At 52.4% G+C, this 16,229-nt stretch overlaps 6 protein-coding genes across 6 annotated transcripts; 2 read left to right on the top strand and 4 right to left on the bottom strand.

The window, feature by feature from the left end:
- Positions 1–1,124: 1,124 nt before the first annotated feature.
- On the top strand, positions 1,125–1,979 carry N7477_004485 (Mpv17/PMP22 family protein; the record flags this gene model as incomplete). The annotated part of the gene is made up of 3 exons (XM_056966148.1): positions 1,125–1,253; positions 1,319–1,594; positions 1,662–1,979. The coding sequence occupies 3 exons, from the start codon at positions 1,125–1,127 to the stop codon at positions 1,977–1,979; spliced, it is 723 nt and encodes a 240-aa protein (XP_056822929.1).
- A 421-nt stretch (positions 1,980–2,400) lies between these two features.
- N7477_004484 (defective in cullin neddylation 1 family protein) lies at positions 2,401–3,698 on the bottom strand (the record flags this gene model as incomplete). Its single annotated transcript, XM_056966147.1, has 5 exons — positions 2,401–2,833; positions 2,888–3,062; positions 3,118–3,188; positions 3,460–3,503; positions 3,615–3,698. 5 exons carry the CDS (start codon positions 3,696–3,698, stop codon positions 2,401–2,403), a joined length of 807 nt encoding a protein of 268 aa, XP_056822928.1.
- Positions 3,699–4,264: 566 nt separating this feature from the next.
- N7477_004483 (ribosome biosynthesis protein NIP7) lies at positions 4,265–5,064 on the bottom strand (the record flags this gene model as incomplete). Its single annotated transcript, XM_056966146.1, has 5 exons — positions 4,265–4,288; positions 4,354–4,425; positions 4,510–4,653; positions 4,705–4,863; positions 4,930–5,064. 5 exons carry the CDS (start codon positions 5,062–5,064, stop codon positions 4,265–4,267), a joined length of 534 nt encoding a protein of 177 aa, XP_056822927.1.
- Positions 5,065–5,300: 236 nt separating this feature from the next.
- On the top strand, positions 5,301–7,373 carry N7477_004482 (nuclear export protein Noc3; the record flags this gene model as incomplete). Its single annotated transcript, XM_056966145.1, has 1 exon — positions 5,301–7,373. One exon carries the CDS (start codon positions 5,301–5,303, stop codon positions 7,371–7,373), a length of 2,073 nt encoding a protein of 690 aa, XP_056822926.1.
- Positions 7,374–7,995: 622 nt separating this feature from the next.
- On the bottom strand, positions 7,996–10,086 carry N7477_004481 (uncharacterized protein; the record flags this gene model as incomplete). Its single annotated transcript, XM_056966144.1, has 1 exon — positions 7,996–10,086. One exon carries the CDS (start codon positions 10,084–10,086, stop codon positions 7,996–7,998), a length of 2,091 nt encoding a protein of 696 aa, XP_056822925.1.
- Positions 10,087–11,272: 1,186 nt separating this feature from the next.
- On the bottom strand, positions 11,273–15,623 carry N7477_004480 (PT repeat family protein; the record flags this gene model as incomplete). The annotated part of the gene is made up of 4 exons (XM_056966143.1): positions 11,273–13,197; positions 13,265–15,068; positions 15,115–15,545; positions 15,599–15,623. 4 exons carry the CDS (start codon positions 15,621–15,623, stop codon positions 11,273–11,275), a joined length of 4,185 nt encoding a protein of 1,394 aa, XP_056822924.1.
- Between the last annotated feature and the right edge of the window lie 606 nt (positions 15,624–16,229).

Raw genomic sequence — 16,229 nt, 5'->3', positions numbered from 1 at the left:
CTCTAGAAGTGCTCTGCAGAGCATGCTTCAGCCTTGACGCAGCATGTTTCTACACGGGCGGATTGTCAACCCCCAACAGAAGATTCTGATTCCACGAAGCGCTTTTGACAGGTGGACGTATTTTTGTCTGGCTTGGTTCGAGCGCAAGCGGTTCCGTGCATATGAGCGATTGTTAATGCGAGAAAAATCAGAAGAAGCGTAGAAGACGTCAGGGAGACGGGTTCCCGCCAAGTCAAAGTCCATTCATAAGGTCTGATGAGTTTGATAATGTAAATACTCCCAAAGAAGCCGCGGTGGCTTGTCTTCCCGCGTATGTGGAATCTGATAGGTAAGGTGTGCTTAGATTTTTTCAGATTTATACAAATTGTGTTGGAATAAATCTATGTAATTTTCTTCAACGCTTTCTGGAAGGGTTTGAGGAAGATAAATCAGGGATACAGACGTTTCAGAAAGTGCAAAGGCCCTTTGAAAGTTTGCTCTTCTAATTGGGGGATCACGGTAAGTATATATTGCTACTGCCGAGCAGCAGCTTCGAAGGTTTTGAGGATAAAGCCTTAATTCATTCCAATACATTGGGTTCAGGGATTAAATTGTTGCAAGACTTAAAAGATGAGACATCCTAGATTCATTAACTTAAATTGTCGACCTTCAAAGTACGGGTCCAAACCTCCGAGGTCCACCCCCGTTGAGAGAACCGTGGGATCAGTGTCCTGAAGTTGCGCGATGGCCGACGGAACCCCCCGATCTCCGACGAGCTCGCCCAATGGATCTGGCCGGGGTCTGCCCCATCTCATCTGCCGATGCGAAGGCCGACCGCTTCCCATTCATATACGGATTCTACCCCAGTTTTTCACCTGGTTTCATTCCAGAAATTCCGTGACCAGCCCTGTATCACCCAAAACACCAGGTACGTCGGCCCAAGCTTGGCCCAATTAGCCCTGCGGGCCTCGGTTACCGGGACCAGCCCCCTCCGACATGTCATAAACAAACATCCCAACCCCCTGTCTCTTGTTTCCCACGCGATACATCGTCTGGTTATCGTGTCTCTCCATTGACCGCTTTCCCATCCTCATAGGCGCCTGCGGAATCTCTAATCCCGATTAAACCCCCCCATCATATCCATCATGTCCGTCAAGTTCCAGGAGGAAACCGTCCGCACGGTCGCCGAAGCTGCCGGCGGCAAGCACGAGGGTCTGGCGCATCGCATCGGTGACCGATTGACTGGTGGCAAGGGTCAGACCGGCTATCTTCAGGTATGTGGTGCCCAAAATCCCCGATCTCCGACCGCGCCCACTAATCCGAAGAATGTGGATCGCAGGCCTACCTGAAGCAGCTGCAGCAGAACCCGCTGCGCACCAAGATGCTCACCTCCGGTGTGCTCTCCGGTCTGCAAGAGCTCCTCGCCTCGTGGCTCGCGCACGATGTCGGCAAGCACGGCCACTACTTCAGCTCGCGCATCCCCAAGATGTCGCTCTACGGCATGTTCATTGCCGCCCCGCTGGGCCACGTCCTCATCGGCATTCTGCAGAAGATCTTCGCTGGTCGCACCAGTCTGAAGGCTAAGATCCTCCAGATCCTCGTCAGCAACCTGATCGTATGTATCCTTCATGCGATATCCTCAAGGACGCGCGACAATGCTAACCGGAGCCCCGTTTCTGTAGATCGCGCCGATCCAGAATGGCGTCTACCTCTCTTCCATGGCTGTTATCGCCGGCGCGCGCACGTTCCACCAGGTTCGCGCCACCGTCAAGGCCGGCTTCATGCCCGTCATGAAGGTTAGCTGGGTCACCTCCCCCTTGGCCTTGGCCTTCGCCCAGAAGTTCCTTCCCGAGCATACCTGGGTGCCCTTCTTCAACATCATCGGTTTCTTCATCGGCACCTACGTCAACACCCACACCAAGAAGAAGCGCCTCGAAGCTCTCCGCAAGCGCTACGACCAGCGTCGCGGTCCCGAGTACGAGAAGCGTGACTACCCTTGAGTGAATCTCGCGCCCTGCAAATGAGTCGAGCAAGTACACACACGCGTGTACCACGATATACCTACCATTTGTGGCTATTTACCCTTTCTTTTGTACCTCATGCCCCCTTTTGTTTTCTCCCCGGTGTTCTGAACCTGTACACATCATGCATCCCTCGCCACCAAATATCTATTCACCCCTTGATGTTATTTTTCAATCTTACGACGAATGGCCTTCCCCGATATACTACTTTGATATTGGATTCTAGAGAGGGGCGCACATATGCTTTCATTGCCATCTAGAGCAAAGTAAACAAAGGTCTGCATAGAAACCGCGAGTCTTTGACAAGGAACAAGTTCCTCCATGACCCTCGTAAGTGGATCTTGGCCTCATATGGTATCCACAAGTAGTGGACACCATCAGATAAGAGTGCAAGGAAAGGCTACTCAACATCCATCTCGGACCCCTTCCCCCTTCTCTCCTTAACGTAGTCCACAAAGTCATCCAACGCCCCAGGCCAAGCCCCATCTGGACTCCACCAACCAAAATCCTCATCGTCGAGAGACTTGCGCATGAACACCTCAACCTGCTCCCACAGATCCTTGTTCACTGGCTTCTTGCCACGCTCCTCCAGGAACTCGAGCCACCAGTCCAACCATGGCGTACGGGCCGTGTTCCACAGCATACCGCCATGTTCGGATGTAAAGAAGAGCTTCCACTGATCGGCGGCAATCTCATATTGAAGGTTGCGCTGGCCTTGCATTCTGGAAAGAGGGAATGTAAAGCGGTATACGCGGCGGAACAGATTAGGGTCGTTGGGAATTTGCTTGCGGAGGTATTTGATATATTCCTTCATTCGGTCTTCATTGTCGCAACTATGTGGGGTAAATACGTGATTTTGTGAAGGCTGCGAGGAATGGATGACTTACTGGGCATCCTTCCAACCGTCGATGAACCCGTCGCGCGTGAATTCGCCCATTGAAGGGGATTGACACATCTCCAAGACGGCGAGACAGGCTACTTCGTCGAGTTGGACTTCGATGGTGCTGAGGAATTTCATGGCACCGTCGATGCCAATGCCATCTGGGTTCTCTTGTGGGTTATCTGTAGAGTGTGAGAATGCATCTGCAAGGTAGGTGTAGGTCGTGAAATAAAGTACCTCTGTATTTATCAAAGATCGTGCTGAGAGAGGCTTTAGCTGCGCCACGAGAAGAATCACTGCCGAAGAAACTGTATTTTGATGAGATTGTCAGCTTTGTGCACGTTTTGACGCCCTTGCTTTTGAGTCGACGGTTCGCAGTGCTGAAAGTGCTTGATGGAGTTTTCTCTTTCGAATGGCCCAGGGCATATTCAAGACCTGAAGCGAGTCGACGTTTGATACCCATGGCTGTGAAGCTTGTGGAAAGTGCTCTTTCGGGAAACAAGCATAGGAGAAAGACAGAAAAAGTATAAAGCATCGCAGACATGAAAGAATGTGTGACAAATTTCTTGTTCAACTCACCTGTCAACTGCTCTTTCGACGTTCCATCCTACTTGCTTCAGATACTATAACAACCTGTTAGTCCAACCGTCAACGAACATCAATCCTCACGCACGCACTAACGAACCGAGTTCGGATTTTGATGCGTTACTCATGGGCATACAAGAAAAACTCACCTTCGAAGCTATGGTCCGCTGGGAATTCGTCAAATCGACAAACTGGTCGATGGCGTCTTTTTGCGCCGCGGTGTAGGCCGGCATGGCGGGGTTGATATTGGTGCCCCGCGATGTCGATGATGGAGACGTAGGGGTATGAGTGATCTCGATTTAATGGCGCGTGGCCTAAAGCCTGGAGCACTAGATGTATACTTCACAATACCTACAATGAGGCCTGATTTTGAGCAATTGCGATAGGAATGTCCTCCCCGTCGATGCAGACGATCACCGCCCGCGGGCTTGATTGTGGTGACTCAGCTTGATGCCTCAGGCAGAACTTCACATCGCAACAAACATAAGTGATTCCTCGATTAGGGGACTCACGATACCTAGAATAAATGGGTTCGTGTGCAAGATCCTTGACCCAAAAAAATTTCCAAGAGAGATGGGACAAAAGCTCTTCAATGCAAGACCCTTGAATTGTTTTTTTGGGGGGTTGTACATGATGTGCGCGAGGCCGGAAAGATTTAAAGAGGTAGAAGTTTCATATTGAGATCGATGGTATTTGACTGCAAAGCAAGACTTTTTACGTGATAGAAATGACTCCATTAACTCCCATCCTTGATCGAGTATGCGAACATGCAAGATTCTTTTGCCCTCGCGGCCCATCCTTAAGTAGTGAAAAGGGTATCCTCCTATCTGATGTTAGCTCTGTTCTGTATAGAAACCGGACAGCCCATCGTAATTGGAACCGACTCACCTCACGGAGGTATTCTCCAACATCCGCTTGTCTGAAGAGGACAATGCCGGTAGGGTCCAGCTTCTTAGCCTCCTGGGTTGAACGCGCCGAGACTAGTTGTCAGTTAGTACATCTCCATACGTTAAGGTGACCGAACTTTGTCGAGCGAAATCTTACCTCCGAATCCAAGAGGGGTATCATCCTGACTGTACACAATGACACCACTGTGCTCGGGGCAGTCTCGGACCAACGGCCCACGTGCGCCTTCACGACGTTGCCTCCGTAAAGGAAAGGCATCTCTCCATTGGCCTTGATCCACAACTGTGAAAAGTTAGCATACGCTCAGTTGCTGCAGGTACGAGCTGAAGATACCTTGTATCTGGCGTGAGGAGCCACCACGTCCAGGCAAGTCAAGTTGAGCCTGAACTTTCCAGTCTTTGTGAATTTACCAATCTGGGTACCAGCCGACAACAGGTTGTCGCGGGGAATCGAGGTCGCCAAGTTCGCAATGGACAGGGGCATATAATAGACCTGAGAGCGTTTTGTTAGCAAAGAGCGACTTCCATTGGGCAATTGCGCATCATGGCAGGATCTTACTCGGCTTCCTTGCAGACGGAAGACCATCTGGGGTCCGCCATCAGTGGGGGCAACGAGGCTGTTCAAAGAACGCCCCGTGTAGTGGGCGAGCTTTGAGAACAATGTTTTAGTCTCTTCTTCGGTAAGTTGACGCATCTTGGCCTGTGAAACTCGTTACTGAGCAAGGCTGGCCGACACAGACGCCATTTTTTTCCCGGGCGATAACAGATCACATGACAGAGCGTCCACTTATGCCTATCGACACGTGACAAGGAATGCGATAGCGCTGGCAGAAAAAAAGTTTCGGTGCACAGGCGGTAAGGAAAAAGTTGGACCGCCTAATCGTCGCAGACCCTTCAAGTTCGGACACCACAACACCGATAAACAACAAAATGGCGCGTGGTGCGAACGTGAAAAGGAGACGTTTGAGCCCTCCTGCCGAGGAGGAGGGCTCTGCCTCTCGCAACAAGGACAATTCCTTCAATCGCGACAACGAATGGGATGTCGAAATGGACTACGAACGCCGCCCGCGAAAAGGGAACAAGAAAGCCAACGAGCAGACTCGATTGCCGATTAAGACCTCCGAGGGACTCGTTGAAGCTATGGAAGAAACCGAAGAACCCGAAGACGCAGGTGAAGAAACCGACAGCTTCTTGGGTACCGACGATGACGGTGAAGGCGAAGAATCCGAAGAGGAAGAGGAGGCTGTTGAAGAGAAGAAGCCCAAAATTCCGATCAAGGTTCAGATAATGCAGGCCAAGGAAGACCTCGCCCGAATCGCTATGCTGATCAACGAGGACCCCGAAGAAAACATTGCGCTGTTCAAGACAATGGCTGAAATGGTGGAGAAGAAGGACTCGCCGATCACTGTCAAGAAGCTCGCTCTGGCGTCTCAAGCTGCGATCTTCAAGGATGTAATTCCCGGTTACAGGATTCGCCCTCTTAGCGAGGAAGACAAGACCGCGAAGGTTTCAAAGGATGTGCGAAAGTTGCGCGATTTCGAGCAGTCCCTTGTGTCCAACTACAGAAACTACGTCAACAAGCTGTCTACTATTGCCAAGCCTGGCAAATTCGTCCAGGTCGATCCTGGCCTGAAGAGCATGGCCATCAACTGTGCCTGCAGCATGCTCCAAGCTGTCCCACATTTCAACTTCCGCAACGACCTGCTCAAGATCGTTGTGAATCGCCTCGCCAAGAAATTGATTGATGCAGACCAGATCAAGTGCCGCGAGACATTGGAGGATATTTTCGCAAAGGACAACGATGGCGTCGTTTCTCAAGAAGCTGTGCGCCTGCTCGCGAAGATGATGAAAGCCAGAGACTTCAATATTAACGAGACCGTTTTGGATACCTTCCTTCATCTTCGCCTACTTGGCGAGTTCAATTCGAAGGCCTCACAAGACCGCGTGGACCGGAAAGAAGAGGAGCAACCCCATGGCAAGAAGCAGAAGCAGAAGCGCGAATTCCGCACAAAGAAAGAGCGCAAGCTGCAGAAGGAGCGCAAGCTTGTTGAGATTGACATGAAACAGGCGGATGCGATTGTATCTCATGAGGAACGTGACAAGAACCAGGCCGAGACACTGAAGCTCGTCTTTGGTATTTACTTCCGCATTCTGAAGGCGCGCATTCCACACTTGATGGGCCCTGTGCTTGAGGGCCTGGCCAAGTATGCTCGTCTGATCAACCAGGACTTTTTCGGTGACCTGTTGGAGGCAATGAAGGATCTTATCGGCCATGCCGAGCGCGAGGAACTTGGTCAAGAAGGTGAAGACGAAGAAGAAGATGATGAGAACGAAGAGCGTGCGCCTGCATCCGAGAGCAGAGCTCGCGATGCGCGCCGCGAGACACTGCTCTGCACAATCACCGCCTTCGCCCTCTTGGAAGGACAAGACACTAGCAAGGCCGCCGCAACCCTCCACCTCGACCTCAGCTTCTTCATCAAACACCTCTACCGATCACTCTACTCGCTCGCCGTCAACCCCGATGTCGAGTACAACCCCGGAACCTCTTTGCGTCTTCCCGATCCCAATGCCCACGGAGAAGATGCCCAGGCTCGCATGCGATCAAAGAACAAGGTCAACTTCCAGACCCCTATGGTCTTGCTCCTCCGCTGTCTACAGTCCTCCCTCCTCTCCCGTGCACATGGTATGCCGCCACCAAGTCGCCTGGCCAGTTTTGCCAAGCGTCTGATGACAACTTCCCTCCAACTGCCCGAGAAGTCTGCGTTGGCCACCTTGACTTTGATGAACCAACTCGCAAAGCACAACCAGCGCCGAATCTCGTCTCTGTGGCATAGTGATGAACGCAAAGGTGATGGCGTGTTCAACGCATACGCGAACGATATCGAGAGCACGAATGTCTTTGCAGGCTCCGTATGGGAGGGCGAGCTTCTCCGCATGCATTATTGCCCGCAAGTGCGAGAGTCAGCCATTGATATCGAAAAGCTGATGAATGATTCGAAGTAGTCGTGTCTTTGTGTATAGAGGTCTCTAATAGAGAAAGTGACACGGCTCCTGTATGTACGCGTTGATACCATTTACTGCTTTGGCATCTTCTTCCATAAACAGTATTCATTTGCATTTCATTTTAATTCCCCTACCCAATTCATGCCTATAACATGAGAGCGCATCTTCTCTTCCACATAAACCAAATACGCTGATTTAGGGGCATTTGGTCCATATCTGGCCGCGATCGAAGCAAATTTTGACTAGTCTACTGAAAAACTTGCGACCTCAAGTATTGTTCAGTACCCTGAAACTCGCTCAGATACGTGACGAAGTGAACCCCTTGGTCTTGGACGAAGTGAACTCCTTGGTCTTCGGACTCGGTAGACTAGATGCCCGAGGTAAGAATGTTGATTCACGTTGGCCGTTTTGACCGTAGTGAAGATTAACAAACGTGATTAGGGAACAAGTCCAAATTTTATGAACGCATTTATTGCAACTAGGAGACCTTTGTATTAGGGAAAGGATTACCGAGAGTATTTTCAGTATCTCCGTCACGCTTTCCATGTGCTTTTTGGATGAGAAGAAAGAGTCGAAGAATGGCACATAGCGAATTGTGCAACACGAAACGCCTCCGAATACTTCAGATATCCACTGACTCCGCACCAGCAAGTTCGGAAATTTTTCGTGGAATTGCAGGAATGGGTGGAGTAGGAGTTGAGGTTCGCGAGCTGCCATCGTCGAGAAGCAGGGCGCCCTCGGTGCGACGGAGGGATGATCGAGAGTGTCTGCCCATAATGTTCTCGTGGTGATCACGACGGTGGAGAAATCCAAAGAAAGATCGTTTCTTTCCTGCATTGGAGGGGGTGTTCTCAAGTTGCTTCTCTTTGTGGTCTGGAACATTAGAGACTGAGACTTTTGGGCCAGTCATAAATCCTTTCTTCGTTAGGGATATGCTTCGAGGCAATGTACCGGCTGGCTTATGGTCCTGCGCGGAGGACACTCGGGGCCGCAGAGGAAGTGGTGTATGGTCAGACGCTGGGGTAGGTGCCAGAGACAGAGCACAGTCACGATCGTGTTCAGTGATCAAAGGTGGAGTACTGCGAAAAGTCGACTCACTGAAGCGCTGCACATTCATTGAGGGATACGAAGGAGCTCCTATGTGACCCTTTGGAGCTTCCAGCTCATTTGAGATAGCGGGGAGCTCTTCTAATAGCTCGCTATGATTCGGAGTAGCTGAGCAAGAGGAAGGAGGGAGCTTGGCGGCGTCCATGGGAGCCTTGACACATCGGACAACCTGCTCTTTCTGAGTCTCATCAAGCTTGTATTTTTCATCCTGGGCCTTGAGGTATGTGATATCCTTCTGAACTTCTTCATTCTTGCGGTGCTGACAAGCAATAAATTTTTGAATCGTATGGGACGAGTATTCGTTGATGAGGTTTTCAGTTTTGCAATTCAAATCCTCGTAAGAGCGAACCAACGCACGAATCTCGGCTTGCGCTTCATCCATAACCTTCATTTCGAAATTATTGAGTCGCCGCTCCATGACGCCGACCTCAAGGCGACATTCCATCTGGAATTTCATAATTTCTTTGGAGACTTCGAGCTGCTTGCTGTTCAGGTCGGCTTTAGCACGCGCCAAGTCGGAGATAGAAGTGACCTGTTTCTGAAGCTGGTCGCTGATCCAGTTGGCGAGCTCGTCCAGCTTGTTGTTGAGGTTATTGATACCGAGATTCGTGTGTCTCTGTATTGAGTGAACCATGTCGACGAGGTCGTCCACTTGCATGGGAATGCTGCGGCTCGGATACGCAATCTCCTCCAGCGGAAGGCCAACCTTCTCCATGCGCTCTCGAAAGGATGGAATGTAATCAGGCAAACAGGTCACAGGAGCTTTGTTCTCCTTGTAAGCAATTGGAATAATAATATTCTCCTTGGGTGGGACTGAGGGACCACAGTCTCTTTCAGCCCAGTTTCGGGGCTGGTATCTCGTCTTGCCCGGTACCTCGGAAAGATGGCGAGGCATGGGGGGCGATATCTTGTTCGATTGATGATTGGGTACTCTACAGAAGACGCTTGAACTCTGAGAAATGTCCACGCAGGTACGTGAGAGGACAAGCTTCTTTGGTCGTCGTTTTACAGTCCCAGTGGCTCCCGTGTTGTGCTCTGCGCTGGACTTGCTCTGGGTGCTATCCTGAGTAGTGGAAGAACTTTGACTCTTCGCACTAGAAACACGCCGGTTTTGGTTTCTGGACGGAACCACAATGCCATGCGCATTGGTGTATGTTCCAGAAGGAGGAAGAGGGATTTTACTTGGTGCAGTGCTGGATTGAGAGGTGCAGCCGAAGAGATTACCTTGGTCGATGGGCTTCAACTTCGCCTTGAAGTTGTAGTTGCTCTGCGCCATGGGAGGGATGGTATTTGGAGAAGCAGCAAAATGGAAGGCCCTTCTGGAGTTCTCATTCAATGGCGGAGTAGGGAGATCAAAAGCCTTGGGCATCGGGGGAGAAACACGGATATCCTCAAGGGAAACTTCCTTCCGCAAATCCTTGAAGCTCAACTTAGATTTTATGAGATCCAATTTAGACTTTTTCTTCATATCTTCGGGGGTGCATGAGTCAGATTGAAAAGGATCGTGGGTGGAAATTGGATCCGTCACCGAGCGATTCTTGAGTGCAGGTCGAGCTGACTCGTCCTCGAGAGGGGCGTCAACACCAACGTGCCGTGGTTTCGGCATGGGCAGGGCAAGGTCCTTATCGTAATCAAGACATGAAGTCTTACGACAGATGCCAGAACGATAGAGCTCTTCAGTTGGGCTGCTTGGAAGCGAGTCACCTGTAATATTTACTTGTTACTTGCCGGAAACATTGAATGACAGGACTGGAGCAACAGAACCAGCTTCGTTACTCACCAAAATTTTTGCGCGCATGTCTGTCTTCTTCCCATTTACGTCGAGCAACAAAGGAAAACGCGTTCCCAGGGGTAACAGATGGCGAGTCCGACCCCAGCACGGAACCAGGTAGAACGAATGCCGCAGGAGCGGGAGGTGGGATGGGAGGGCGAGCAAGACGAGGAGGAGCTTCAGTCGATGAGACTCTTACACTATCCAAGGAATGCCGCACAGTGGTACCCTCAGAGGACTTTTTGGGTGACTCTTTGGGTGATCCTTTAGGGGACCTAGGACTCAGATGTTCGGTGGGAAATGGAGGAAATGGTCCAAACATCCTGAGGTGACATGAAATAAAACAGGAGAATGGATGACTGGCCCAGAAACAGAAAAAGAAACGACTGTAGAGAGGAGAAAAGATGATAAGGAAGTGTGAATCAGAGAAGTGAGGGACGAGAGAGAGAGAGAGAGAGAGAAAGAGAGAGGTCAAGGGAAGCAAACGAAGAAAAGATGGCATGCCCATGTGAACATTGAAAGGTACATCAATAGAATGTCCCAGTCTGCAAGAGCACTGTAGCATACAGGCACTTAGTCAAAATAATTCATCCAGTTCATTAGGCTAATCGTAAATGTCATACACATTGGAGATGCAAGACCGCTTCTCGATCTATCTCAAGGCCGGCCAAGCTCGCCAATATGCTAGACGACAAATGAAATTCATAAAGCGAAACAGAAAGCAAGTCAAAATCCGAGAGAGAAGGAAAATCGTAATCAATACAGGGGAATCAAGCGCAAAAGAACATTCTGACTTTGCTTTGCTTTCAATCAAAATCCTTCCTGCAAATACAAGGTGAAGGGACTATCAGTGGTAAAACGTGCGCCAGAGTATCGCAAGAATGGGGATCACAGCAAGAGTTGTCCAAAACGAGGCCCTGGTGAATCAAGGTTAGTATTGCGATTCAATGCGTATCTTTCTCATTGAATTCGGGATCCCTTCATGCAGAGCATCAAGGATGGGGGAATCTCGGTCACAATCTTACTTGCGGTCCTTGCCACGACGGCGGAAGGGCGCAAAGATAGTTCCAAAGAATCCCACAAACATAGTGCGCAGGAACGCCTTGAGCCAGTTGTCAGGTGCGCTATTCAAAGAAACAGCAGTCACTGACCGGTTCTGGCTCGTGGGACGAGCATCCTCCTCATTAGCGTCGTTGGCAGCGGCGGTTTCCGGAGCGAGCTGGGCAGGAGTCTCGATAGACTTCTGAGTGGGCTCCTCCTCGGTTTCGACCTGGGGCTGCTTGGCGGGAGCGGAAGTCTGGGGTTGTTCACTGGTCATGCTGGCCAGCTGATCGGTCGAGGGTTGGTTTAGCTTGCTGAGAAGAGCTTCACGATCAACAGCAAGAGCTGTGAGAACCAGATCAGCTTCGAACGATGGGACCGACCCGTTGTTGGTCGAGGCAGCGTAGGGTTGCAGCTTACTGTTATCGGGCTGCGACTCTTCTGGGGCTTCAGTCTCAGTCTGGGCCTTCGTAGGCTCGTCCTTAGTCTCGGCGATGATCGACTTCTGCTCGGCTTCAGGGGCTGGAGTAGGTTTGGACTCCTGGTGCAGCGCAGAGGCGACACCGACGGCGGCGACCCCGGCCACGGCAGCGGCAGCTCCAGCGCCAATCACCTCGGCGGCGATATCGCTGTCCTTGGCGGGTTCCGTAGTCTCTTCCTTGGGGGCGTGCGTCAGCTCTCGGAAAGCGGAGTACTCCTCAACAGGAGCCTCGGACTGAGCAGGAGTCTCCTCGGCGATGGCGATGTTCTCCTCATCTTTAGTGGCTGGAACTTCCTCGGCCTGCACAGGCTCTTCCTGTTTTTCAGGCTCCTGTGCAGTCACAGGGGCCTCAGCAACTGGCTCTTCTTCTGTCGGGGTAGGGACTTCCTGGTGTTGCACATGCGTCTCCTCCACTGGCACAGATGGCTCAGCAGCAGGGGTAATTTCGGGCTCCACAGCTTCAGTAGAGCTTTGTTCCTCAACAGCCGGAATGGACTCCTGCTTGACATCCTCCTCGACGACTGGCTCATCAATCACAGGCTCATCCTTGGTTGTATTCTCGACAATTGGCTCCTCAACAGTCTCCAGAACGGGCTTCTCGAGGACGGGCTCTCCCTTAAAGGTCTCCTCAACAACAGCGTCATGAGTGATAGTAGGAGCGGGGGTCTCCTCAACAACATCCTTAACGCTTTCCTCAACGACGGGATCCTGTTGAACAGGCTCCTCGACGATTGGCTCTTCCTTGACGGGCTCCTCTATAACAGCCTCATGAGTGGCATCGATCTCAGCAACAGGAGCCTCAGCGACAGGAGCCTCAGTAATGGTGGCTTCTTCGGCAACGGGAGCCGCGGCAACAACGGGCTCGGCCACTGTGGGCTCCTCGGCGGCAACCTCCTTGGATTCTTCTTGGACAGCAGAGATCTCGACAGGCTCTTCAGTGACAGTCTTAGCAATTTCCTCGTGAGCAGGCTTTTCGACAACAGGCACTTCAGTGACCTCCTCCTTGGAAGCTTCTGCCTCGCTGGGGACCTCGGACTTCTCCTCGCCAGCGGGAATTTCAGAAGCATCTTGCTCTGTGACGGATTCCTCAACGGCAGGAGTATCGACAGTCTCCTTCTGTCCAGCTGCAGAGAGCTCAGCTGCGGGCTCTTCGATCGCGGCGGGTTCATCCTTAGCCTCCTCAACCGCGGTGGCGTCTGCAACAGGCTCCTCGGCAGCCTTAGTCTCCTGTTTAGGAGTAGCCTCAACAGCGGTAGAAGCCTCGGGCTCGGCGATAGTCTCCCCAACATTCTGTTCCTCGGCCTTGGGGACCTCAGGCTCCTGGGTGAGGGCTTCTGCAACAGCGGGTTCGGCGGCAGTCTCCGTGATGGGCTCAACGGGAGATTCAAGGACTGCTTCCTTGGTAGATTCCTCAGCAGCGGTCTCTGTAGCAGGCTCAGTGATAGACTTAGGGATAGACTCAAGGATAGGCTCGACGGGAGCTTCGCTGACGGTCCTCCTTAGAGGCTTCTTCGGCGACCGGCTCGGCGACCGGCTCAGCAACGGGCTCAGCAACGGGCTCAGCAACGGGCTCAGCAACGGGCTCAGCAACGGGCTCAGCAACGGGCTCAGCAACGGGCTCAGCAACGGGATCAGCAACGGGATCAGCAACGGGCTCAGCAACAGGCTCAGCAATAGGCTCAACAACAGGCTCAGCAACAGGCTCAGCAACAGGCTCAGCAACAGGCTCAGCAATAGGCTCAGCAATAGGCTCAGCGACAGGCTCAGCGACAGGCTCAGCGACAGGCTCTGCGGTAGGCTCTGCAGTAGGCTCTACAACGGGCTCAGTGACGGGCTCGGTGGGCTCAGCAATAGACTCCTCAATAGACTCCACAATAGGCTCAGCGACAGGTTCAGCGACAGGCTCAGCAATAGACTCCATAGTAGGCTCAGCGATAGGCTCAGCGACAGGCTCAGCGACAGGCTCAGCGACAGGCTCAGCGACAGGCTCAGCGACAGGCTCAGCGACAGGCTCAGCGACAGGCTCAGCGACAGGCTCAGCGACAGGCTCAGCGACAGGCTCAGCGACAGGCTCAGCGACAGGCTCAGCGACAGGCTCAGCGACAGGCTCAGCGACAGGCTCAGCAACGGGCTTAGTCACAGTCTCCTTGGCCGCTTCAATAGCTGATTCCTTGGTAGGCTCCTCGGTGGTAGAGTTATCAGCGGGGATAGACTCAGTCTGCTCGGCCGCAATCTGCTGTGCAGGTTCCTCAGCAGAATCCTTGATCTCTGTCTCCGCAATGGCCTCAACGTGAGACTCAGTGGCAGGCTTCTCGGTAGGCTCTTCATCGGGAGCTTCAACGGCAGGAGCTTCCACGGCTGTGGTCTCAGCAGCGGGGTCAACGGTCTTCTCGGATGCATATTCGGCCACGGCGGATTCCTCGGTACTCTGAGGCGCGGATTCTTCGATGGACTCCTCGGCCTTCGGCGCTTCACTAGCCTCCTCGGTAGACTGCTCTTTAGTAGGCTCAACAACAGCAGCCTCTCCGGTAGTAGGGGGCTCAACGGGCTCGGAAACAACTGCGGGAGTCTCCTCGACCTTTGAGTCCTCAATCTCGGGGGCGGGAGTAGGCTCGGCTGCCTCAGGAATAGCTTCGGGCTCAATCGTGGTAGTTTCCTGCTCTGGTTCGGCAACGGCAGGCTGTTCGATAGTCTGCTCAGCAACGGCGTCTTCGGCGGTAGTGGTCTCGGTGCTAGGTTCCGCAACTTCTTCATTGATCTCAACAGGAATAGACTCTTCGGTCTTCTGGGCAGTCTCGAACTTGTCTTCAGCCGGGGCAGCGATAGTCGTCTCCTCAGTGGGCTTGGGGGAGGCCTCTTCGGTGACAGTCTCCAGGACAGGAGCTTCCTCAACGAGTTGCTCAGTGCTAGGAGCTTCGGTTGACTCCCCGATGGCGGGCTGTTCCTCGGCAGTCTCCTTGGAAATTTTGGGCTCCTCAATAGCAGGGATTTCAGCGGGAACTTCTTCCTTGGACTCGGAGACAGTCTCCACGGCAGGTTCCTTGGCAGTCTCCTTGACGGACTCGTCGGCAGGAGTCTCTTCGACTAGAGCTGCCTCAGTAATCTCCGGGGTTACTTCCTCAGGCTTGGATCCTTCAGTTGTAGACTCTGTGGCGAGCTGCTCGGCGGGGGTCTCGACCGTCTCTGTCACAGCCTCAGGCGAGTTCTCAGCAGCAGGCTCTGTTGTCTTTTCCACAGACTCCTTGGTAGCTTCAGCGGACTTGAGACTCCTCCGCGACGCGCTCGGCAATTGCCTCTACAACAGGTTCAGTCTCCTCGCTCTTGCTGGGAATATCGGCCACGGGGGCTTCTGTGATGGGTTCTGACTCGGCCTCGATGGATGTAGGCGTCTCTTTAGTAGGCTCGGCAGATTCTTCAGTGGTGGGCTCGGGTTGCTTCTCGGAGACAGCCTCTTCGGTGGGCTTCTCAGCCTCAGCGACAGGCTCGGATTCAGCGACAGGCTCGGATTCCTTTGTCTTGGCGGTCTCCGCAATCGACTCAGTGGGCTCGACCTCTTGCGAGGATGAGACGTCCGCGGAGTCGTTGCCATTCTCGTCGGCCTTGGCGGCGGCCTTCTTTTCCTTCTTCTTGGCGTTCTTCTTAGCCTTCTTCTTTTGGGCTGCGGTCATTGGAACCTCAGTCTCAGCGTCGCCATTGGCGGCGGACTTATCGACGATTGAGGATGTGATGGGCTCGACGGAGACAGGGTCTTTGAGGAGAGTCTCATCAGAGACTATTCTCATCATTAGCAGGCTGTAAGATAAACATATAAAGCTCGAGGCGCACCATGTTGGATCGCCGCGGTCGCCATGCCGGCGGTTGTCAATTCGTAAAGGTCGTGAAAAGGTGAAGAGAAAAGCGACAAATGATTTGCAACTTGACCAGCAAAGCAGCACTAACGCTGGATCAACTGTACAAATTAAGCTCGCAGAACAAAATGGTATTATTAGAGGTGTGAGTAGAGGTGTAGAGAAGAGGTCAGGTCGGGGAGCACGATAAAAAAAAAACTCGGATGCCCAATTCGACTGTACAACACAGGCGCATATGATTCACAGCGTGGGGCAAGGTTGTCACAGTGACCAACTCGTGCTTTACTCCATTCTGACCAAGTCTGCTCCTCTGGCTCATTTGTCTAGTACCGATTCAGGATAATTGGACTTCCGTTGCAGCCCAATGGCCAGTCGTTGTCGTCTTGGGCCACTGGGTCCCCACTGGTGTCCAACATGCGGTGAAGCTATCCGGGTCTGAGGTACCTTGGCTGATCCGCTTTTTCTTGTATTGCACAGTACGGAGAACTAAGAGCAAAGAGCTATGTATGACAGCCGGACCCGGTGTGCATGACTCGCCTGCGCGGTCGCAACAGGGTCGAGTCAAGCCAAGTGGAAAGCTCCCCAGCGAAAGGGGAAAAAAAAAAGTG

The sequence above is a fragment of the Penicillium maclennaniae genome (genome assembly GCF_028827695.1).
Source record: "Penicillium maclennaniae strain IBT 15551 chromosome Unknown utg000004l:1.0-3007600.0:1.0-3009580.0, whole genome shotgun sequence".
NCBI classification, from domain to species: Eukaryota; Fungi; Ascomycota; class Eurotiomycetes; order Eurotiales; family Aspergillaceae; genus Penicillium; species Penicillium maclennaniae.
The sequence above is the reverse complement of the archived record's forward strand: the minus strand, read 5'-3'. Positions and strand labels throughout refer to the sequence as shown.